This window comes from Oryzias latipes, chromosome 8 (genome assembly GCF_053564925.1).
Source record: "Oryzias latipes strain Hd-rR chromosome 8, Olatipes_Hd-rR_3.1".
Classification (NCBI taxonomy): domain Eukaryota; kingdom Metazoa; phylum Chordata; class Actinopteri; order Beloniformes; family Adrianichthyidae; genus Oryzias; species Oryzias latipes.
The window spans coordinates 26257501-26282103 of NC_136244.1; the positions used below are offsets into that span (position 1 = coordinate 26257501).

The following is a 24603-nucleotide window of genomic DNA, read 5'->3' on the forward strand; positions in this document are numbered from 1 at the left end:
AATGTGTAGATGCAAGAAAAAAACACTGTCCAAAAAGCAACAAAGCCTTTTTTTGATTTTGGCCAAAAACTAATTAAAAGATCACTGGGAACAACAAAACAACTATGGTTGGGGTGGGACTTTACAGTTTTTTCTCAGTCGCTTTAGTACAATCCTCAAATCAGAATTGAAGTTTGCAAATACGTGTGTGCATTTCTCAAAACAATTTGTACAAACAGCAAAACACTATGGATTTCTTGCAAAAGCCTGTAACTTGCTCAAAATCTTTAGTTCATCTCTCAGAACGAAGTCTTTATGTCATTGAACATGTCAGTGCCATCAGAATGTCAAGTCTTTGTGTCATTGTCTACGAACAAGACAGTCAAATGACTTAGTCATGTTGTCAATATAACTGTGTACTTTAGAGGGAGGTTCTGATGGAAACTATGGCTAAAGTTTGAATGACAATTATTGTAAAATGTAAGTTACACCTTTTTTGTTTGATTGCAAGAGACTGGACAAGATTCACATTTACACTTTTACTGTTACTTTTACTTATATTGTAATTTGTTGACAGACCATGTCATACCAACATAGAAAAAACCCACTGCAAACAGTAACACAAAGGGAAAAAAAAGATAGGACAATATTCTGTCCAACAGTCCAGGCAGTGCAGTAGGAATTGGTGTGGTCTTCCTACACCTCTTGTCGTTCCTGTATGTTAGGCCACAAATTCTCATCCACATCACAGTGAATATCCTCTCTTGCAATGCAGCGAAACATGTTTGTGACATTATGACAACTTGGTCAACCATTTTGCAGTTAATGACTTATACAATGAACTAATGACTAGGTGTTTTGAGGAGTAAGACTATTGCACAGTGAACTATATAATACATTTGATCAACATGACATAAACAATTGATAATGTAGCAAAGAGCAGAAAATTGTACATAATCATTTGCATGGATGTACCAAAGCAATTGCAACTTGTTCAAAGAAGTGAGAAACTGCTTATATGATGTGCACAAGTGACATCATGATGTGAAGATTGAACAAATAGTTTTGGGAATTTCATTCTGATCAGAGAATTGTACTAAAGCGACTGAGAAAAACTGTAATTAAAACCAAGCATTGCTAGTGCGGGAGCTGACCGTGGTGCTGACGCGATGTAATTTCTGCTTAGTGCGAGGGTTTGCGCGCTCTATGCTGGTTTGTTCGGACTTCTTCGCACATTCATAGTCGCATCCGCTCCCGCCCTAACCAGCAGCCTACCGTGCAACACGCCGGACACCTTCCCAAGGTAGACCCATGCATGAACTGCAGAAATCTCAACCACCCATACATTTTGAACAGCTCAAAACCGAAATGACATAAACACCCGTTGTTGGAAACCCTCGACCAACATCGATAAATGACAAACGCAAGAAACACGTTTGAATTATGTGTATCGCTCATGTTTTACAAAAGACCAAAATGTAATCTGTGGAAAATAGTGCGTATAGCGGCCGTGTGGCCTTCAGACATTCATCGGAATGGAATCATTTTTATTTTGTAGATTTGATCTCATTCTCCTTATTATGTTAATAATAAAACCCGGCAGGTACATGAATCCATTTGAGGTTTCACAGCTTCTCCACAGAGAAAACAGAACCGAGCAGAACTGAGTGAAAGCAGAGCGACTCTCAGATGCTCCAAATCCAGAATGAAAGCAGAAAAAATATAGACCGTGCGGAAACAAGGAAGAAAATGTGGGGCAATTATCCCTGATTCTATTCATTATGACAATAACCGGGTGGGTTGATGGGGCGTGGGGGTGGGGGTCTGAAGTTTGAACATTTAACTCCTACTCTGATCTGATCGGGGATTTATTTCTGTCCATTTTAGACATTTAAGGATTTCCACTGTTTAAACCTTTTTCATTTTATCTTTTTTGAAAATAACCAAAGGATTTTTTCCATTAGGGAACATCTTAAACAATACTGAGAATCATTTAACTTCATTTGAGTCTCCAGCAGAAAGTTTTAGTTTTTTTTTCTTTTTTTTACAGTTTTTACCTTTTAGACATCATAGATGCCAGCAAAAACTGTGTAGTAACCTCAGTCAGCATTTTGTTTTTGTGATTTCAGTTAACCTTCAAAATCAAGCACGTAGTGGCACAGTAATATCGATCCCGCCCACTTCAACTGGATGTAGATCAAAATAGACAAACGCAGTCATTATTTTTATTATGTTTTTTCTAAAATACATCTTATATACACAGGCAATAAACAAAATAAATAAATAACGAATTTTCTTACTGCATAAGATACTTTAACTCATTGATATTTTTAAGAAATGACAAAGAAATGTGTTGTTTTCTCTCTTTAGGTCAACAAATATGATACTTTCTTTGCCATATGATGTCCTTGTGGTAGAGTGTCCGCCCTGTGACTGAAAGGTCGTGAGTTCAAATCCACGCTGAGTCATACCAAAGACTCTAGAAATGGGACCCGGTGCCTCCTTGCTTGACACTCAGCATTAAGGGGTTGGATTGGGGGGGTTAAAACACCAAATGGTTCCCGAGCACAGCTGTGTCTGCAGCTCACCGCTCCCCCAGGGGAGGGGCCAAATGCAGAGAAGAAATTTCACACACCTAGGTGTGTGACAGGAAATGGAACTTTAACCATTTTGGCATTTTTTGCCAACGGAAAAACTTTAGGTTTTTTTAATATGACAACATGTGACTATAATAGGCTATTATTTGCTGTAACATATATTTAATTATTTATTTCTTCATATTTTACCATATAGCATCCTTTACTTCTTTTAAAAGTCCAGCTTTTAAATTGTCTGTTGTACATTTTACCAGCTTTGGTATTTAGAATATATGTTTTCATTTGCATATTTTAGCATTTAGCAGTTTAGCATTTTTTTGCTCAGTGCTCAGCGTTACTCAGCTGCCAAGGATTAGATTTACTTTAACATTAAACATCACTAAAGATTATTCAGGTTAATGCTTTTTGTATTTTCTCTGCTGGAAACATTTGAAAATGACCGTCCATCTGCAGAAAATGCTGAAATCTTTCAGTTTCAACATTCACAAGTGTTTCTCTCAAAGATGATTTAAAAAAAACGTTCTGAACTTTTTGGGGAAAGTGTAGATGTTTTTTTTATGGAAACACGACCTCATTACTGATATATCTCAGTGATTTTCGCTGACACCAGCTCTGCGCACTTGAAGCTGTTTAACTCTAATGGACAATCGCTTTTCCTTTTGTGCTCTGCAGGCCATCTGATGTGCCATCCTGACTGACAGAGGAGCAGAGGACCAATTTGCAAGTGTTGTCTTGCAGAGCCTTCACGCTGGAGAGACATTCATCAAAAGCTCTTTGCCCTTTTTCTCGTCTTTCCATCACATCATCTGCACGCCGCAGTGGAGTTGGACGCTGTTTCAGAAACCTGCTGGGGTGGATCGTTCCATCCACGTGGGAGGGTGCAATTAATGTCCACTTCCTGTTCTTCTGTGCAGGACAGGAAACCTGCAGGCCGGAAAGCGTTGGATAGCTGAGCTCAGGTTAAGACGAGTTAATAACTACATGTTTAATGAATGAAAGTCCAGCGTGGCTTCCTAGTTTGATTTTAATCAACAAGTAATTAAAATGATGGGCTTGGTCACCAGTGTGAAACATTCAAATGTACTGCAGCGGATGTGAAGGAGTCATTCAAGACAAAATCCTGCAAACTGCTGACAGTTTCTGTTGACTTTTGGTTCTGGCGGTGCTCCAGGGAAATTCTTTTCTGATCATGTTATAGCTTTACAGTCTGGAACTTCTCTATGGAAATATCACACCAATCATTTTAGCTGCTTTTCTTCTTCTGACTCATTTCAGGCAATAGCAATGAGCAGCTGCAGGAACTTTTTTGGCCGTTTGTTCTGCCTCCATCTTTGCTTTCCTCCTTAGAGCCTGGTGAGTGAAGGCAAACTATGAGTAAGGGGAGGTGACATTTATTGGGATTCCTGTCCATCTGAACTAGCATTTAGGGCTGCTTGAGAAAGCAGCTGTGTCCTGGGAAGCGACACAGGTTTTTGGATGTTGGCTAAGAACGGCATAATCATAAAGAAAAGACCACTGGGAACGCTTTGAAAATAGAGAAAAAGATGATCAGAGTGGGACTTTAAGTCAAACACAGACGGTTACTTCAGCACCACTGGTTCAAGGACTCAAACCTCTACTTCTCTAAACCCTTGTGCTATCCTATGACCCTACCCTTGCATTGACGTGTTCTCCCTACCACGACTAAGGTGGATAAAGGTGGATAGATTTCATGTAATCCATGGACACCAGTGAAGATCACAAATCATTGAAGAAAAAAGGTTCAGAGCACTGTCTAGTGGGTCTAGATGACCCAACTCCCAATGTTAAAGTAACTAGGATAGCACAAGGGTTAAGGCTCTCAGATACTTGAACTCCTTCACGTTGGAGGTGACATGTTCCCAGCCTGAACCCAAAAATCTTTGATAAACTTTTTCTGTCTGTGTTTTTGCCAGAACTCATTTACTTTACAACATTATAATGAATCGTTTTGGGGAGAAATTAGCCTTTTAATTGACTTGAATGTGGTGAAACCCGGCGCAGCAGATGGTGAAACTGACCACACAAAGACAGCCCGGCAGGTCGAACACGACCGTCAGGAAGCAGCTTCAAATTGACTTTCACATTCTTTGGAGAAAGTTCTTGTCTTCACTCATTTGTCATTAAGCCGCGTGTCAAAGCTCATCCATCTGGTGTGCGGACGTAAACCTCTGCCAAGCTTTCTGCCTGAGAGCTCCACCAGTCTCTGTGAGGAGGCCAGGCTGCTGAGAAGCTCAGACACACGGATGTCATTCGGAACCCAACAGCAGCAGCTTCTGTGACTGATGTGCAGCAGACAACCCTCTGAAACGATCACACACAAAAAAAACATGAAAGGAGGATTCATTTGTCACCAAATTACTCAATATTTAAGGGTCATTCCAGAGCTGGAGGACATGTGGGCTTCAAACTCCATGAAACGCAAACCTTCCCTTTTCAGATTTTCTACACATTCATCAATCATGGGTAATAAACACTGAAAGGCTCGATTAGCTCAGCTTACACACCAACTGTGCAGTTTTTATTACTGATGATTACAAAACCTGGTGCACCTCTGTTACCATGTTTTGCAGGTTGGAAATCCATTCTAATGTTCTCTCAGGAGTAGCTAGTTGTTAAGATAGCGGTTACTGATGACCAAGAGGTCACGCTTACTTATGTAAATGAGTTAAATAATAAGAATCGTGGACTGTGTTTTTCTTATTACAGGGGTGACAGGGTTCCATGGGACAGAGTGAGACTAACTGTGTTCTAAAAATATGACAAATAGAAGAGAAGAGATCCCTTTGCTCTTCCCATTCCTCTGGAAAACTGTTGGATGGTGTCAAGTCCGGCGGATCATGTGAGTCTCTGTTAAATGCACTTCTGTTATATTCTGGAAGGCCGTGAGTTCAAATCCGCAGTCGAGTCATGCCAAAGACTCTAAAAATGGGACCCAAAGCCCCCCCTGATTGACTCTCAGCATTAAGGGGTTGGATTAGGGGGATTTGGGGTGTGTGGAGCTCACCGCTCCCCCAGGGGAGGAGTCAAATGTAGAGAACAGATTTCACACACCTGGGTGCGTGACAACTAATGGAACTTTACCATGCTAAAAACGGGCTGGGTGCGTGTTTTGGGACATTGATAATAATTATTATTTGAAATATTTTGTTTATCAAAACCAATGTTTTCACAGTCAGAAGAGACTCCAAAGAAACAATTAGTTGATGAAAAACATTGAATTTGCACGTCAGGAAGGGGTGGGACAAGGGACAAATGGCATTTTAGTCGGTACTCACGACTAAAATGCCATTTCTAAACATCTTCATTCTGCTTCATTATCATTACATGAAATTGTAAATGTCTATTTTTAAAACTATTTCTGAGCATCCTTTTCTCCTTTTTTTGTAGATTTGGTCTCACGACAAGTACATTCAGTCAGAAACTTTGTTATGTTGTTTGTGGGTTATTTAGTGCCGTAAAATTATCTTGAGATTCTGGAATGACCCTCAACACAAACCCCTCCCGGCTCCTTTGACTTCGGATGGTGATGGGGGGCCCGTGACGTGGGTGGAGGGAGGGATGACTGGAGAGAAGGAGAGAGAGAGAGAGAGAGAGAGAGAGGGAGAAAGAGAGAGAGAGAGGTCTTGCCTCTTGTCTTCCAGAGAAGATCTTTGATTCCGCGCCGGCCACTCTTCAGTGCGTAAGTCCCGCTCCGCTTTCTCCTCCTTCTCCCCTTTCTCCTCTTCCTTTTCTCCGTAGAGCGCGCGCGGCTCCTATCAGAAACGAAGCCAAACCCGTAAGTTTGAAGTTAGGTTTCCCGGAGAGCCGCTCCTTTTTGCGCGTAGAGCCGCGCGCTGTCCTTGGTGCTGAAAGTGCGCGCGCTGGTCTCCAGCTGTTCCAAGTTGCTGCTGCACAGCTGACCGCAGGTCTGTTGTCTGTCCACAGCGGAAACCTGCACCTCCTCCAGGAGTCACGGCGCACTCCAGTGCGTGAAGATGCTCCGCGGGACAGAACCCGGCACCGACCGCCCTGTTTGGACCAGGAACCCCAGAAGCTCCACTCCATAAAAAGTGGAGGATTTTCGGGATAGTAAGTCACCTGAAGCCCGTCCTCGAATGATGGGGATAAAGCACCTCCTGCTTCTCCTGATCTACTTAGACCCGCTGAATGCCCTGAGCGCCTCCTCCACCAACAACAAGAAGAGCAAGAGCCCGCCGAGGCGGAACCAGGGGGTGAAGCAGGTCAACGCCAGCACCACGGCAGTCCCCGCGGCCGCCCCGGGGAGGATCACCCAGCTGCAGGCCCCCCCGGTCGGCCAGCACGACACCTGCATGGGCTACTACGACGTGAGCGGCCAGTACGACAAAGAGTTCGCGTGCAACAACACGGACCACCGCTTCTGCTGCGGCAGCTGCTTCCTGCGCTTCTGCTGCGCGGACCGCGGCAAGCGGCTGGAGCAGAAGAGCTGCACCAACTACAACACCCCCGGATGGATCAAGACGCAGCCGCCCTCCCCGGCGCCCACCGGGGACACCTACGACCCGGAGCTGGACCAGACCAACACCACCGTCTACATCATGTGCGGCGTCATCGCGCTCATCATCGCCATCGGGATTTCCGTCAAAGTTGCGTACGACAAAGCCACCAAGCCGCCTCAGGAGATGAACGTGCACAGGTGAGGGCTGTGCGCGCGCGCGCGACCCCAGCATGAAACTCCTCATGTCTCATGGAGTCCTTTAAACAAACTGACACACGCATTAAGGTTTTTTTTTTACTCTCTGCAAACAAACACTGGTACTTTTTAGTCACCATTACCATGAATATTGCAAATATTTATTTGTGAAAAACTTCACCCTCCAACAGCAAACATCTTTTGGAAATTTAAGTTTTATTGGATTGTTAAAAAATGTTACGATTGTCTGCGAACTTCGTAATGAGCGTCATCTTCAGGCTAGATTTAGAGAAACGTATTTCTCTAAATGTTTTTTTTTTTCAAACTCTGACACCCAGACATACACACAATCTATTGGAGCATGACAAAGTGGTCCAAACTTTAAAATACATCTTTCCCAAAGCAAAAACTGCAATTCAACTGTAAAAGATTTAGCAGAAAACATTCAAAAGTCGTCAACACAGATCATTTGCCATGTCCGATAGAAAAACTGACACTAGGGGGTGTAGTGATTTGTTTTAACAACGATTCAGTTTATATCATAATTCATGGTATTCATTTATTCATGGTTGATTTTGGTTCATTTTGAACGATCTAATTCAATGACTGAAGATCGATCCAGGACATATTTGGCCAAAACTTCAACCAGTGGGACTTAGAGAGAAATCCCTGGATACTGACCCGTACAGGTGAAGTTTTCCAGATTCCCTAAAGATAATCAAATGTAAATAAAAAATGTACACACGAGGGAACAAGCATGAATGTCAAATCCATTCACATTTTAGTTTCCTAAAGCTTAGTCCACTGCTGTTTTTCCACATCCAAACAATCTAAAGGGAACATTCTTAGAACTTTCTAGAACACTGGATGGTCACATGACTTTGCTCAATTCAAAGTGTTTCCATACATTGAACTGGAATGATGCAGCCCATTCCTAAACATCTTTATTCTGCTTCATTATCATTACATGAAATTGTAAATGTCTATTTTTAAAATCTGAATCAAAGAAATTAACATACATTTTCACCTGCAACCTTTTTTTTTGGAGCCAAAAATTAATTAAGATGGTCTTTGGAGAATCCCATTTCTGATTCAGATGTTTGGAGTCTTCACTTCAAACCCATGAAGATGATACAAATGTTAGGTTCCACAGTTTTTCAGTATATTTCTCATTGGTCATCCATACCTGAAACAGCAGCATCCATCCCAGCCGTCCTTCATCATCCCTCCTTCTTCTCTTACTTACTTACTCAAATCTTCTCCGTCTACTGTGTGAAGGTCCAAACCAGAACCAAAAAACTGAGACAATAGCTCAAGGTTGCCTTTACAACAAAACCTCATCTCCATGACTCCTTGGGATCCCATTCGCCCATTCATCACAATGGGGGCCCTAATGTAGAATTTACGATAAGCTGCTCATTACCACTCAGTTAAAATGAGGTTTACTGTAAAACCAACGGTTGATGTCCTCTGGGTTTTCACCAAACCGTAAGGAATGATGCAGAAGTGCATCATGGGAAAAGGGTGACGTGTTATGTCCTCTATGAAAGAAGACTCCTGACAATTACCAGGATCAGGTGTGTTTAGTCAGTCAAAACCTGGAATTATCTGATCCAGTTGATCAATAGTGAAAGGGGAGTGGACCACGAGCAGCTGGTGGATGAGCATCTCTGAAAACCTTTTATTTAGTGCGTAACCCAAAGAAATGAACATATTCATCCAAAAACCGCCAAATTTGAAATAAAACCCACAACCATCAATGCAAATGTCTTGTTTTTCTCCAAAATTGTGTTTTTGTTGCAAATTAGGAAAAAAAGGAGTTTGTTTTTTAGTTAAGAAAAAAGTATCGCTCTGACTTTGGAGTTTCTTAAGAGTGCGCCACCTTGAGTCAAACTCTGGTGGTTCATCCAAAACAGACTTACTGTTTTTCAAACTCAATTTTTTGGAATTTTAATTTAGATTTGATCATTTTGTTACCTTAATATAGTTTTTAGCTGAAAATGTTTGCTGCTGTCACACTGTTATTCTTTCAGGGTGCACTGCCCTTTACAACACACCGCCCTTCTGTTTAGTTACCACAGGAAACCGTTGACAGTTACTGGGTCATAACCCTCCCTGTTCAGTTGATAATGGTGTGGGCGGGGCAAGAGTAACCAGCGGTTGCTTTAAGGAAATTTTTAAAATCTTCCTTTAAGTCGAGTTGTGCCTAATATTTCTACACATTTTAATCAATCCCACCCATGAAAAATGTTGCATAGTTGAACCAAACACTTGACTGAATGTGACAAAAACATTTCCTCCAAGGCAGTTGTTGACGTTTTGTCGGTTTAATAGTTATGAATTCATAATCGAGGTTTAGTCATATTGAAACCGAAGGCTCCTGCCACTTATCAGAGCAGAGAAGCAGATTAGTCATGCGGTCGGTGCCATTTTTCAGGAATGATTTGAGTCACCTCCTTTTATTCTGCGTCTCTTTAGGGCAGAAGGGGTTGGCGTGAGTTTCAGTCGAGGCTTGTATCTGCTTGCATAAGAAAATCTGAGTGTTTTTCCGTCATGAAGGGAATTTCTCAGCTTTAAAATCTTCAGGATTGACCAACAAACCAATTTTGAGTGTCTCATTTCACATGTGGGCTGACGCTCTCCTGTCTGGACTCCACCCTGAGGCTTGATGAGCTCACTCAGGGTTCAAGTGTTCAGAGTGTCCGTCCCATCATTTCACTGATAGACTCTTATTATTCCAGAATACAAAAAAGCAATTCTTGACTCCCACTTTCATGACTGACGCATGAGCGGAATACTGAGCCGCTCGCAGACCTTTTCAGTTTGTTGCGTGACCTTCAGCAAACACCAGAAATGTGAGTGAGAGCCGAAGCCTGTCATTTAAGCAGGTGGTATTGATCACGTCTGCAAACTGAGATGCAGCTTGTGCCCGCTGAGCGATGAGACGTGAGCTTTTGTTGTCTGATTGCAGCTCAAAAATGATCCTGACAAGTGGAAATTGCTGTGATTTGATGGAATCGTGCCGGAGATCCTAGAGAAAAGCTCTTATGATACCAATTAAAGTCAAGTTTGATTGGTTCTAAGTTAGTAAATCTTTTATAAAACCAAGGAATTTGTTGCTTTATTTTAAAGGTACGGTTATGCTGCAAATGTAAAAACTCCACAGAATTATAAAACCCCTTGCAAAGGAGAGGAGTCTTAAATTTTATTGATAGTCTCAAGGATTTGGTAAACTGTAGAAATTGAGTTGCTACACTTGCATTAGCAACACCATTTCATAAAGCTAAATCCTTAAGTTTTTATGAACACTTGATGTGACACAAATCTTTTATTTTTAAATCACTGTTTTGTTCTTTAGTTTTTACAAAACATGTTTACATCACTGCAGCCAAATATGGACGTTTTCATGGCGAAGCCAATTTACGAGCAAAGTCTGAAACTTTTATTTTGCAGGGGTTGGATTTCCTGGCTAAACCGGAAATCATGTGTTCACGTGTAAAAGGTAAAATATTAAAAATGTCTTAGTTCCAGTTTCGTTTTTCTAACCAACAATAAGATATAATAATAACAAAATTAATTTAAGAAAAGATCATTAAAAAAAATAAACATATAATTTTTATAACAAACCTTTCTGTCCAAAAGGATACAAGTTAGCTTTAGCATGTTACGATAGCATTAGCATGCTATTTTAGCTCATTTCAAATTCCTGAATTTAACAGCACTTTTAAACGTTTTGTCTAACATTTAACTGGGTTAATTGGGTCATAAATATAATTTTAAAACCTTTTGCTGTTGTGGAATATAATAATTATGAAATCTCTGATGAAAACAATTGGATTGGGAAATTATTTAAGTCAGTAGTTTATGATGATCAATGGCCCTTTTCCACTATGGTAAAAAAAATTTTTTTTTAACTCAATTTAAACTTTATTTGTCATAACTGATGGGTTTTAAAATGTGAAAATGTTTTGGCAAAGCCTTAAATATTTTTTTAAAGTGCTTTTGATTTACCTTCAACTCCTATTAATCGCTTAACCTACTGCCTAAATTGATTTTTAATACAAAATTTGACCCAAACTTCCTTTAGGATAATTCTTTTGTTTTGTTTATTTCCACACATTTTAAATTATTTTAACCGTACAAAATGTAACATCTTTAAGGTAAAAGTTTTTATTGTGTTCTATGCAGACGATCCCAGAAATATTTCTGTTTTTCTTCTGGAAAACACCTGTGCAGTTTCCATGTCAGTGAATCTGGAGTTTGATGCTTCTTGATGCTTTTCTGTTGGTCTGCAAAATAAGACTCCTGCTGCACACGACGAGGCAACTGGGACAATGCAAAATCAGGTCATCTCTGTCTGCGAAAAAGAAACTAAAATGTGCCTGTCCTGGAAGGGAAATACTATTAATACACATTTCCCAAAGTCACAGAGTTATGGAAAAGTGGACTGTGCACTTGTGTTAGGCTGACATTGACACACTTAATTCCTCTTTCATTTCCTTCAAGAAAACGTATCTTCTGGAAGGATCCAGAACAGAGGAATCGTGCATTTAGTGGAGGTTTTTAAGGTCTTTTTTTTTTGTGTTTCTTATTTTCTTTCAGAGCTTTGGCAGATATTCTGAGGCAACAAGGTCCAGTTTCCATAAATCAGTACGAACAAGAAGACATGGCGGAGATGGGTGGGTCCCCCAAAGACGAGACACCGGTCAGGACCTCCAAGAACCACTACACGCCCGTTCACACCATGGCATCAAACCACGGTGGGTGGGGCTGCTGCACGGGGTTTTTTTTTTATGTTCCATTAATCTTAATACAGATAATCGCAAACTTTGATATGCGCACTCACTATTGACTCAAAAATGAGATGGCAGTAACTGTCATGTGCAGTCGACACGGGGATCCTTCCAGAGTACTGGCGTGAAGCGCCGCTCTTCCTACTTTTACCCCGCTGGACCCCGGATCCCGACTCCAGGGAGCAGCTGGCTTGCTAAGTGCCCTAGTATGGTGTCCCAGATTCAGCCGTTTTATTCTCATGTCACCATTCTCGCCATCAGCATCTTCATCCGACATGTGGATGCAGGCTGTAATGGAAAAAAAAGAGGCTCATTTTCCTCCTTCCTGTGAATTTCTAATCATTTTATCGCCGCTTTGTTTGTTTGAAGCTGCAGAGCCATTAGAAGAACCTACTTCTTTCTGCCTTTAAGTTTGTGCCACGACTCTAAAATAGATCACGCTTTGTGTTGCTTCTAATCCGGGCTATCTTCAATGACCTCTTATCTGATATTCAGGACTGTTCAGAGCGCCTTATTTAAACAGTTTCTGATGTTAAAAGACAAATCCTCCACCTGATGTCTTTGACGCAGAAAACTGAAGCAGCAGGACTGGAAGAGAAGAACTTTCCTTCCTGACAAAGAGAGACACTTTTTGACATGCATCTTCTCCAAATAAGTAAAATACGTCCAGTTTTACACTTGATTTGTTGTTAAAGTTCCACTCTGATCATTCTTTGATCTATTTTCAAACTGTTCCCAGTGGTCTTTTAATCATAATGATGCTGTTTTTAGTCAAAATCAAACAAACCCTGTCGCTTTCTAGGACATAGTTTCTGCAGAGCGGCAGCAGTTCATCAGAAATTCACCTCTGAGTTGTGCCTGGGTCTGTTGGCGCTGAGTAAGCCTGCCCTCACTTCCCATTATCCTTTTGTTTACATGCTCCCCTGCTAGCTTACAGTCGCTCACACCCCCTAGCTAACATTACTGGTGCAACAAAAATGGCGAGCGATACCAGATCTATCCATCCGTCCAGTTCTGATCCAGATTCCAGCTCAGACCAGGCAAACAAAGACGTTCATGGATCTATTTGTCTGACAGTAAATGCATCAGAATGGAGCAGAACAGGGAGCTTGTGGCCCCGCCCAGCATAAATGTGATCTTTTTCTCCAACAACGTTTTTTAGTCTGCTCCTAATTTACAACGATTTAAAAACAGAAATTCTCAGAAATGCAATTTTGAGGTTAATCTTTTTCATACATGTCCTCCATCATTGGAAAAATGCCACAAAAACATGTTAAAAACACCATTTTCAGGGCAAGCAGGTCTTTAAAGAACAAAATTCCACCACCAAGAGGCCAATAAACGACCCTCTTTGTTTACACTGCACCAAAACAGTTAAAAAAAATCCTCTTTATTGTGTAAAGCCTAATTCACAGTCTGCTCATATTTGCTTTTCTGCATTAATTATTCATTTCCTACAGCAGAACTCGACTAAAACAACTCCCTTACACAGTTTTCCATAAAATAGTCATTTATTACAGTTTGAAGCAGTTTTTTTTATGACAGAAGCTTTTTCCAATTAAAAATGCTGTAAAACTTTTAATTTAGTCGTTGATTAAAGGACTGACTCTGCCGCTCGGCTGGTTATGACGGATCCACTGAGGTGTGGAGAATTCATGCCGTAAAGGAGGAGCCTTAAAACATTCTAACAGATCATTTTTGCCCCAACATGCAGATGTTTTTTAAGGAAAAAAAGCAGCGTTTTTTAGCAAAAATTAAAACAATTTGTTGCTGTCGTATCTCAACGCTCCTAAGGGATAAAAATGTATACAGTGATTAATAACTCTAACAACATCGAGAAGCCCCCAAACACTAACACTCTAAAGTTTTTCGACCTTAAAAGGCAGCTTTCCCATCACAAACCCTCTAAACTTGAGTCACACTCCTGAATTTGTCTCCAGATGGTACAGCCCATGACACTTCCTGCTGTGATGGAGTTTGATGAGGAAACGATCTGCGTTCTCCATGCAAACATTTCATTCAAAGTAGCTTCAGAAACGGTTCTAACAAGCCGACCCGTTGATGTGCACGTTAAGGTAAAACTATCTGTCACTTTCTGTACGTTTGCTGCACTGACACCTGCTAGTAAATACAGGAAACCACGTAATTACGTGATGGGATGTACCATTTTTTAAATTATGCAAAAATTAAAGATTGCCATAAGGTTGCAGACATCCTGAACTTCATAAAAACAATTATGTCTCATCTTTGAATAACTTTATGATCAGAAATCAGCAGATGCTGTTTTTCTGGGTCTCCACAGCTGATGATTTGGACTTTTTGGTTGCCGTAGTTTTGCAGACCTCAAAGTGAATTTTATGGCAAATGCTTCATTTGTTTCCTTGAATTCTACAAAGATGCTGATGGAGGAAGGCCTTTTCCTGTCGGAAATTAATTATCTGAGCAAATGCAGAGTGAAGAAATGTCCAGAGTGACGGCAACCTGTGATGCATGTGGAGGCAGAGTAATCCCACTTATCGCAGGGCGTTGGACATTCATTCATTCATTCATTCATTCATTCATTCATTCATTCATTCATTCATTCATTCATTCATCTTCTAATCCGTTTTTCCCCTTCGGGGTCACGGGGCTGCCGGAGCCTATCCCCGCCACCTGTGGGCGAAGGCAGGGGACACCCTGGACAGGTCGCCAGCAGGGCCACAATCACACACCCTCGCAGGTTGACCAGTGAACCTATGAAGCATGTTTTTAGCTCCCGAAGATGTAATTTGTTTGTCACAGATCCAGGTCCAGATTAGGAGATCAAAACATTCCAGACTGAGCCCTCATTAAAACAGAACAGAAATGTTCAGCAACTGACAGAAAATGTGGTTTCACATTGGAAAACTGTGTGAAAGAGAATTCTTGATTCCTTTTCTAAACTGATGAATGGAAATAATGGATTATAGTCCCTATACATTTTCAGTTTATAAAAAAGAGGTTAAAGGTTGAAAGTTATAAATCAAACTGTCTAAATTCAAACTTATGGTTTTTAAAATAATAATACTAAAACAAACTCTCAATTTTTGTGTTTATATATATATACTGCATTAGACATAATTTATTGCTTCATTTTCTATGTTAAAATATTAATCCAAATTAAAATGTTACATAATTGATTCTATATTTTTTTTGTGTTTATGTTGATATTTTTTAATTTTTACTAACAAATGTTGCACATTTGCAATCATTTATGCTTTCCAACCTCTTTTCAAATACGTTTTTGGATAATGAAGGATTTTCTTTTTATTTAGTTTCATTTATTCCTACATTTCTTTAGCATAAAGATAATCTGCACAACTTTTTAGGCACTGACCATCAATTTTCTACTTTTAACTTTATAAAACGTTCATTCATGGAGTTGCTTTCATATTAGTGTTTTCCTTTATGCCATGTAGCAAAACATTTCAGCATGTAACATGAATCTTGACTATAATATTGTCTTTAGTTAATGTTACAAATTAGCTTAGAACCTTTTTTGAATCGGATTTCAGCTTCTTGCTTATCAGAAAGTCTATTTATTTATTTAAAAAAAAGAGGATCACATGACCTGAAGATGTTGCCTTTGGGGTAATATCTCCTTACGTTAAGCCACAATAAATTATTGATTTGATAAATGACCCTCCTCTTCAAACGGGGCCTCGGCTTTGCTGAAGCCGTTTTCTCTTCCATGATGTAACGTTGGGTTTAGCAGATATTAAAGCAGCTTTTTCATCCACAGTCAGCAGCTCCGGCTGTGTGATTTCAGCAGGTCTCATCCTGCAGGATGCAGGTGTTGGGAATCATCAGTGGACACCTGATGGGGCAAATGTAGACATCATCATCCGCCATGCAGCCGTTAGAGGAAGGTTCAGGCGCACCCTCGCATCCTGAAACGTCTACAGAGGATTCTGACGAACTGATTAAACATTATAATAATAATTATTAATATTATTATTATTACTACCACCATGGAAAACAATTATAAATGATTTGCCAAAAGCCTGTTCATCTCAGGTTGGACCAAAAAAAAAAAAAAAATACTTTTTAGTCAACAAATCCTTTCATCTTAACATGTTGCCATGGAAACGTCCACGTTTTTCCACATTCTCGGTCCAAAAAGCTGGAAAAAGTATTGGTTTGTGCCAGCAGTCATGAAAATTGGAACCTTTCTTTTTTCACAAAAACAAATATGATGTCACAGATATGAGTCGTAATCTTCTCGACAGATGTCCACCCGAGTCAAAGTTTGGCAAAGAAAAGAAAAAAAGTCAGTAAGACGTTTGAAGTCCAGTTGAACTCTTTTCTCAACTTTTATCCTGGCTGTTCGGTATGTCTATGTTTATGTAAAACTGGTTTTTAAACATGCAATGCTAGGGACAAAAATCTGTTTGCGTTTGTTATATTTGAAGTTGTTTATGGACCAAAACTGAAAGGATTTATTTTGCATTCAAAATGACCAACCTTTATTTACCTTGTAGTGTTTTTCTCAGGTTTTTGGGCCTTAAGGAAAGCACAAATAAATTTGATTGATCAATTTGAATTTAGACTTCTGTGTTACAGCTTGATGATGACTTCATATAGAAAGTGTCTGGAGGGGAATTTTTGACCCAACGATTGAAGAGGTCAACATCCTAACGACCTCAGACCAAACCTGCAACTGATTCTAGACCTAAGACGCCAAAAAAATGTGCAGAAGGTGTATTTAGCAGGAACTTTATCATCAAGTTGCAAATTAAAAGAATGTTTAAATGTCAAAGGAAGCATTTTGGTTATATTTGGTTCGTCCCATCCACTCGTATGGGGGATTGACCCGTTTTTGGGTTGTCCGGGGCCATGGAGGGTCATGGGGGGGGGCGCAGAAAGCCAGTTTCCACCCATTAGGGCAATTGGAATTATGACCTTATATTTTTCTGAAAAAAATTCTCAACTGTCACTTGCAGGGCAAGCCCCGCCCCCTTCCCCATCATCCATCTGTTTATGTGCTCTCTCGCTAGCTTACAGCCCCTCACGCCCTCAACCTAACATTAGCAGTGCAACAAAAACGGCGAGCAGTTTCGGCAGCTGTCCAGTTCTGATCCAGATTCCAGCTCAGACGGGGAAAACAAAGACGTCCATGGATCCATTGGTCTGACAGTGGACGCATCAGAAAGGGGCGGAGCTGGGAGCTTGTGGCCTGCCGGTTGTAATTTCTACGTCACACCTACAAGCTTTTGTTTTTGTCTGCTGAATAAAGAAACACTCAGAAATACAATTTAAAGCCTATTTTTTATTTCATATACTATGTCCTCCATTAGAAAAATGCCACAAGAACATGTTAAAAACACAATTTTCCCCAGAGTGGATCTTTAAACTTTTTTTTAAATTTTTTTTGTCCCACCAGGTCATTACGGCAAAGAGAATCTGCGCAGCGGAGGCCAAGACATGCACAACTTCATCTCCTCTGGCTTTGTTACTCTGGGACGTGGCCACCTCAAAGGTAAGCGGATGTTCTGTTGTTTTTTTTAATTTTCTAAACTTCAGCAAAGGTCAAAACGATGATGCTTTCACTGGCACAGCGTTCCTTCATCCTCTTTGTGCCAAAAGTCTGTGCATGATAATGTGTCATAAAATATAGTCAAAAAACTTTGTTTCAGCTCAGTGGAAGTTACGCAACGGCTTGAAGTGACATCTTGCACAGTCACACATTTCTTAACTAAAATCCACACCTCTGAGCCAAAAGTAACACTTAGAGCGCGGCCAACGTGGAGGCAGCGTGGCGTGATTCTGCCGCCATTGTCTCTGGATCTAAAGTCAAGTTGGATTCAGAAGAATTCCTAAACAAGTGACCTGTTGTTGTTTCAACAGCGCAGCATTCCATAGACGAGTCTGGCCAGATGTCCTGGCAGGGCGACCTGGACCTCCCCATGTCCTATGGTATGTGCTCCAAACATCCCAGCATGCTTTGTGCTTTCACCTGATAAGGAAACCCGTTCACCCATAAACGGATCAGTCCAGCAGAACTGGCGTACCATCACAGTGTACACGAGCGTCGGTGCTGGCGGCGGCGGCAGCTTTGAACGCCTGTGTTGGACATGAACGCTGGGGGGGGGGGTCATGTTTGAAGCTGTGAGTCTAGGTACCAGAGAATAACTTTGAGGAGCTTTCAGTGGGGCTGTGACTGCAGACCTGACCCACCTACACTCACGGGTTTAACACAACTTCTGTTGAGGGAATGGAAGATGATGCATCGCGATCTTCATCCTCCCCAAATCTGCCCCACCAGAACGTAGCAACATCCCCTCAAATGGTTCAGGCCTAATGACAACATGTGTCCACTCCTTGTATTACGTTGCCATGGCAACAGCCAAAAAGAGTTGTGGAACTCACACGTTCCTGATTTTAGGATAAAATATTTGTAAAGAGACTTTCTCAAGGAGAACCGCACTTTAAAGGGAAGTGAGGCATCGCTCTCTGTGCCTTCGTTTCCCATTTACCAAACGTCAAAGCAACCAGAAGAACGTTGCAGTTCCTCAAATGACCACTGGAGACTGGTTTCAGGAAGGAGCCTTTGATCGTTGACCTATGTGTTAAACCTTTAACACCTGAGATGTCAGCGGTGACTAAGAAACGCTCTCAGACATATAAATCTGTTTTACTCGACCGCTGTGATCAGCTGATCCAGATTCAGAGAAAAGCAGCTTTGCACCATTACGCAAACACTACACTACTACTACTTTGCTAGCAGTTAAAAATTAACTACTAGCAGTTAAAAATTAACTGCTAGTAGTTAATTTTTAACTGCTAGCAAAGTTTTGCACCATGGTCACTTTTCTGCGGACAGAATCCGCTTGTTTACGTTTCATATCAGTGCAGGGCTGCTTTTTCCCCCTTCAGAATCTGCTGGAATCAATAAATTGGGGAACTAAAGGGCTTAAAAAGTTTACACCACAAAAAAAAAGAGACCAAGCTTGCTATCTATGGCCACATTTCCATAAACCTTTGCCACTTGTTGCCATTTTTTCTCAGCCTTGTTCGTCTTTCCGTTAAACTGGAGTACCGTCTCAATGTGGGCGGAGCCATTGAACTCCAACACAGACTGATGTCTCTTGCTCTTTTCTGACAGCCCCGCCCCCTCAGTGTTCTTAAATCCTCTGTGACTCGGTTTAGTTGGAGTGCAGGGGAAGTAATAATAAGAATCAGACCAAGAGTGCAGAACGCCACCTAGTGGAAACACCTTAAAATTGAGTAAAGCCAGACTGAGCCATGCTGGAGCTGTAATGTAAATGCAGCTCAAATGTCATTTTATGCTTTCTGACACAGTCTACAAAGACTTTAGGAAGTAATAGAAAAATGATAAACATTCTGTGTGTGCATTTAGTTTAGATGATTTCCAGACCTTAAAAAGTTTTCATTTCTCCATTAACAAGAAAAAAAAAATCTGTTGCTAAGGAAAAATTGAAATTTTAGTTCAAAGTAGAGACGTAAAAACTGCTACATGTATTTTTCCCTCTGAGATAATGAAAAAAGTCAATGGTTGCCATGGTCCCATGACTTGTAAACAGGCAGTTATTGTGCATCAAATTGTAGTTAGCCAAGCCTGTCCCTGTAAAGCCAGACTGGCAGGAACTCACATGACTCCTGGAGCGTAGAGGGCGTGAAAGTGGAACTGACGTCTTTTCATTGCTGCTTCCAGCTTTTCTATTGCTGAAGAAGATCAGCCTGATAGATATCTGCACGTGAGCGCTCACAGCAGTGTGAAGCTTAAATCAGATAGCAAACATTACTGCTGCTTTTTCAGCTCCAAACACAAACTGCAGAGGCTGCAAGACAAAGAAGCATGCGCTCGAATCTGAAGGTGACACGATGGACCAAATGAACTCAAACTTTGAGCATTGGCCTCAGAGAGCAGATGATGCTCATGATTTTATTGATCAACAGAGTTTAAAGTTACCATCTGCCCAATGAGAACCTTTGAAGAAAGACCCAAAAAAAGACTTCCTAATGGAGGCAAACAGGACAAGTGATCCCTCTCTGGCTCACTTTGACACCTTTCCATTTGCACTCGCTCTCAGGCCCATGCAGGGACACACTGTGGCCTGGGGGGATTTGATCGCAGGAAGATGGGAGTGCTGCCGCAGAGTGTCCCAGTAAGACGAGGTCACCTTGAGAGGAGCAATTCCTTCAGGAGGGATTCATGAAAAAGTAATTAAGCAGGATGCGCATCAGTGGATGCAAAAGGCGATTAAAAAATGGGGGAGTGTTTGTACACAACTGAGCGCACGGGGCAGGTTTGTTGTACCTCGTCTTTGTGGGACAGTTGAGGGGGTCTTCCATGAGCTGGACCTCATTTTCTGCTAAAGCCAAACTTGGGCTTCTAAATCACGATCCAGCGTTCCGCCTTAAGGATTTGTGTTTTTTTTTAGGGTGAAAAAAAGTTGAATGTTGACTTAAATTATTTCAGCTTTTTGTGCAGAAATGACAGATTTAAGGTTTAAGCTTTGAGGGTAATTTAAGGCGGTGAGCATGACCGCCTCCAGAAACAGAGGAGCTGCTTTGAGGCAGCTGTCACCTTTCAAAGACGATGAGCTGAACATGGACCCGCAGACGGGACCAGTGAGCCGGACGGACTCTGCCCCCCGCCGATGTAGATCCTGTTCTCAGCCGGTCTTACGGCAGCTTCTCCGCACAAACAGGCGCTGCTGGAGCGTCTCTGTGGGTCCAAGCGAAGCTCCATGTTCAGTTTTTGGAGACTCACATCTTTATTAGAGTGTTAGGACTGACGTACAATAAAATCTGTGCTGTGTGGACTGTTCTCTTCACAGAGACGCTCCCACGCAAACCCGAGTGTTACAAACACAGCTGAGTTTAAGGGCAAAGCGGTTCAGACTCTGATTCTGCGGCACTTAAATCATCATAAAACTTCTGCTTGAAATGGATTTCCTCAAAAGGAAAATACTAAATCCAAACTTTTCGCTTTGAAGTCGTACAAAAAATGTAAAAATGTGGATCTTTAAGGTTTTGAAGAGGAATGCACACAAGGTTGACAAAATGATCATTTTAGGAATTTATTGACTGAACGCAGAATTTCGAGTCGGAAATCACTAAAGGAAAAATTTTGACCTTCAAGATGTGAAGGAGAAACCCGAGAACTTTCATTCTTATTGAGGGGAAAAACTTATTGAAAAAATGGATCTGTGACTTTACAAAGTGGCACTGACCACAGCACTCCGGGTCATGGTTCTGATCCAGCATAACATGTCATCAGTAAGATTCAGAGTGAGAAGAATCTAGATGTTTGAGAACTGCAGTTTGGTACAAAACGTGTCATCAGCTGAGCAGCAAAGATGGATAGAAGAACAATCGGACAAACCTTTTGTGGCTACAGCAGCTCACCTACAAACACAGTACACCAAATAAAACAGCAGAGAAGATTTTGAGATTGAGACTGCGGCTTTAAATCTTCAGAGAGTCGGCATGTTGAGCAAAAGACAAGACACCCAACAGAGGAAAACAGCGGAGGGAGCTCCCCTCCTGCAGCTTTCTGTCACACAGCAGCCAACTTTTCATTCTGTTGCTCTGCGAGAGGCTGGAGGCTCATTGCAGCCCTCGCTGGGATGAATGCGGACGCCCTGTGATCACAGAAAACCAAATGTTCCTCTGGCTTCTGTCTGCAAAGGAAAGCAGTAGAACGGATGAGAGTCCAACAGGAATGTGTTGTTGGGCAGGGATCTGATAAACCGGCAGTGTAGAGTTAGAACAGATGTTTTTGCTTTCAAATGCTCATTGCTCTTGCAATATTTGAATTAAAAAAAATGGGAAAGTGATGGATGGTGCAGATCTGCAGGGCTTTGAAGTAAAGTTGTGGGTATAAGACGGCAAATTCCCCTAGAAATAATGAAAGGGAAGCATGCATTTATGGGGTCCCATTCAGTTCTAGCCAGAGGTGGACACTTGGTTGTTTTTTAAAAATCTTAATTCCTTGCTCATCACTGGTTGAAATACTTATATTTCTACCGTGTTGTTACATTTGGCTGTGTCACCCATTCACCATTTTGCACATTTTCCACAAATGAAATTTCATGACATTTCATTTCAAGTGTTTCTTGCATTTGTCATTCGTCGATGTGCGCAGATGTCCGGTGTGGGTTTCGGCTGACGCATCTTTTACGTAAATTCAGTTTTGAGCTGTTCAATATTTTTGGTCGGTTGAAAATTACTCAGTTAATGCCCACTGTACGTAGTTTATACGCAATTATTACGTGAATCTTACACAATTGTGCGTGATTTTTGCGAGATGCATAAACAAATTTGTGTCTTTCCACGACCGTTCCATGTATGTCTAACAGACTTTTCATGCTTGAACCACCAATGTATAACTTTTACATTGCGTATAAGGCGCACATATCACGTTCAAATTACGTAATTGACACACAATTTGCTAATGAATTGCATATAAACAGTGCAGTAATCATGCACTGTTCATGTTGTACGTTGGTTTAAGTGTTCTTTACGTGGTTTGTTCGTACTTCTTCCGTGGTTTTAACGTGGTTTATTCGTGATACGTCTATGAAAATCTCACATAAAGAAGCATAACTGTTGTCACTTTTTCCATGTTTGTTCACGTATGACCAATGTTCATCCGTTCATATGCACAAAATGTACCAACTGTCATGTGGCCTTAAGGAAGCGCATATACTTCCAGTAGTTGTTTAAAGTGATAAAATGAAGATTAGTTTTTAATCATGACTAATGACTTGACAAGATTGAATTGGAGAAATGTTCTAAAAGTTTAGGAAATTATGTACATTTTGATTGAAAGTGTTCTGGGTTTTTGAAGGCAACCGGTTCATAGCAACCACATGCCTTTTCTCATGTTTTGGACTGTTGTACATGTCATTTTTAAGTACAATTTCTAGTTTTCTTTGGCAACTGTTTCTAGCTGTTGAAACTCCAACTGTGAAATGCTCGTTCAGAAAACGTAATCAAATTTTAGAAAAAGTGTTTCGACTTTGAATGTCTGTCCTCTATGATGGTCAGAGGCTTTTAGGGTTAGTTATATTGACCTGAATCACATGTGGGGTTACTATGGTAACATAACCAGAGGAGTGGGGTCATTTCACTTAAGATCAGTTCTCAACTAAGGTGTGTTGACTAAGCTCAGCAAATGTCCAGGTACAAATTCCTAATTGCTTAGAGATTAAATAGATTGTATTGCCATTGCTGGGTCTACGGTAGCTTTTTCTGGATGGTCTAGTTTGTCAAGTTCGCTTCCTGGGAGCATTGATAATGATGGTTTAGTCCATTTCATGTGGGAGCAATAAAGATGTAAACCCGGATCCACCTGCATAAGAGGTTCTCTGCTGTAAATGGACTCTGGCCCACTTCACTTAAATATGAACGCAGATGGACTTGAAGTGGACCAACGAGCGCAAGTAAAGCAAATCAAGTAGCAGCTTTTGTAGATGAGTGTGGATGTTCACAAAGATGCAGCCCTTCTATGAGCATCTATTTGTGACATTGGTTATGTCGAGCTTTGAGCAACTTTTACAGTTAAGTTTGATGTTTCTTCTCCTCTTAATCTCTACTGTTTTTGGGTTTTCTGTATACTTTGTTTTCTTTTCAAATGGTTGAATGGTATAAAGCATCCAACCCATTGTTTTTCTGTTTCTCTTTATTTCTTTATTTCATTCTTTATTCTCTGGTTTGGCACTTAACCATTCAACTAGCTTTTTTTCTGCTATGACTTTTGCTTCTTCAAATCCTTGAACTTTTCAAGATATTCCAGGATTTTTGCCTCCATTGAAATATATGTGGAATCCTTGGTGCAGAAGCTCGCTGGTTCGATTCCCGACTCTGGCATTTTTCACAAACATATCTTTATTGTGATTGTGCTGTTGTCACTTTATTTATGGTCAACTTTGATCATTTCTTTATTTATTTTTATTTTTTTGTGCCAATTATCACCCTTTAAGTTTTATTTTCATTCAGCAATATAGCATTCAACCCTGCATTTTCTTCTGGAAGAACAGCTCCTTCTAGGTCTTTGTATTTCCTGGTCAAAGCTTCCTGAAATGAGAAGCTGCTTTAACAGCGTAGCAGTTCCGTCCACTTCAGTCTCTGGTCGGCTCCTGAGAGCGCCGTGTTTGAGAGCAAACCAGATGAAGGGGGGGAACTTTTTCAGTTTTGTGGAAATGGCAGCATCTTAACTTTATTGTCAGCTTTATGGACATAAATCACAACCAGTTAATGCACGTGCCAAACTCAATATTCATTTAAAAATAAAAAATAAAGTGAAGTGGTTGTTAAGAAAAATAATTAAATTTAATGGAGATACTTGAAAAATGCAGTGTTTCCTCGTTTATCGCTGGAGTTAAAATATAACCGGTGATGGTTGAAATCCAGGAAGTAGTCATCTTTGTTTTATACGACAACATTCAATGTTTTAAGGATGTAAAACTCCTCACTACACATACAGTATATACTTTTCTCAAACAATTTCCCACTTTTCTATCTTGTTGAAACTCTCAAAGTTCACACTTTCACGGAAAATAAGTTCAGGATT

The 24603-nt window shown here is 40.8% G+C and overlaps 1 protein-coding gene across 6 annotated transcripts in view; it reads left to right on the forward strand.

Moving 5' to 3' along the window:
* Positions 1-6691: 6691 nt before the first annotated feature.
* shisa6a (shisa family member 6a) overlaps positions 6692-24603 on the forward strand; it is a 63846-nt gene continuing 45934 nt past the window's right edge. For all 6 annotated transcript variants that reach the window (XR_013657846.1, XR_013657847.1, XR_013657848.1 and 3 more), the window contains exons 1-4: positions 6692-7251; positions 11851-12008; positions 17443-17538; positions 17907-17975. Coding sequence is in view for 2 of the 6 variants with exons in the window: in XM_023957280.2 (XP_023813048.1) it covers positions 6692-7251; positions 11851-12008; positions 17443-17538; positions 17907-17975 (883 nt within the window). In the remaining 4 variants the exon portion in view is untranslated. The remainder of the gene's footprint in view (positions 7252-11850; positions 12009-17442; positions 17539-17906; positions 17976-24603) is intronic.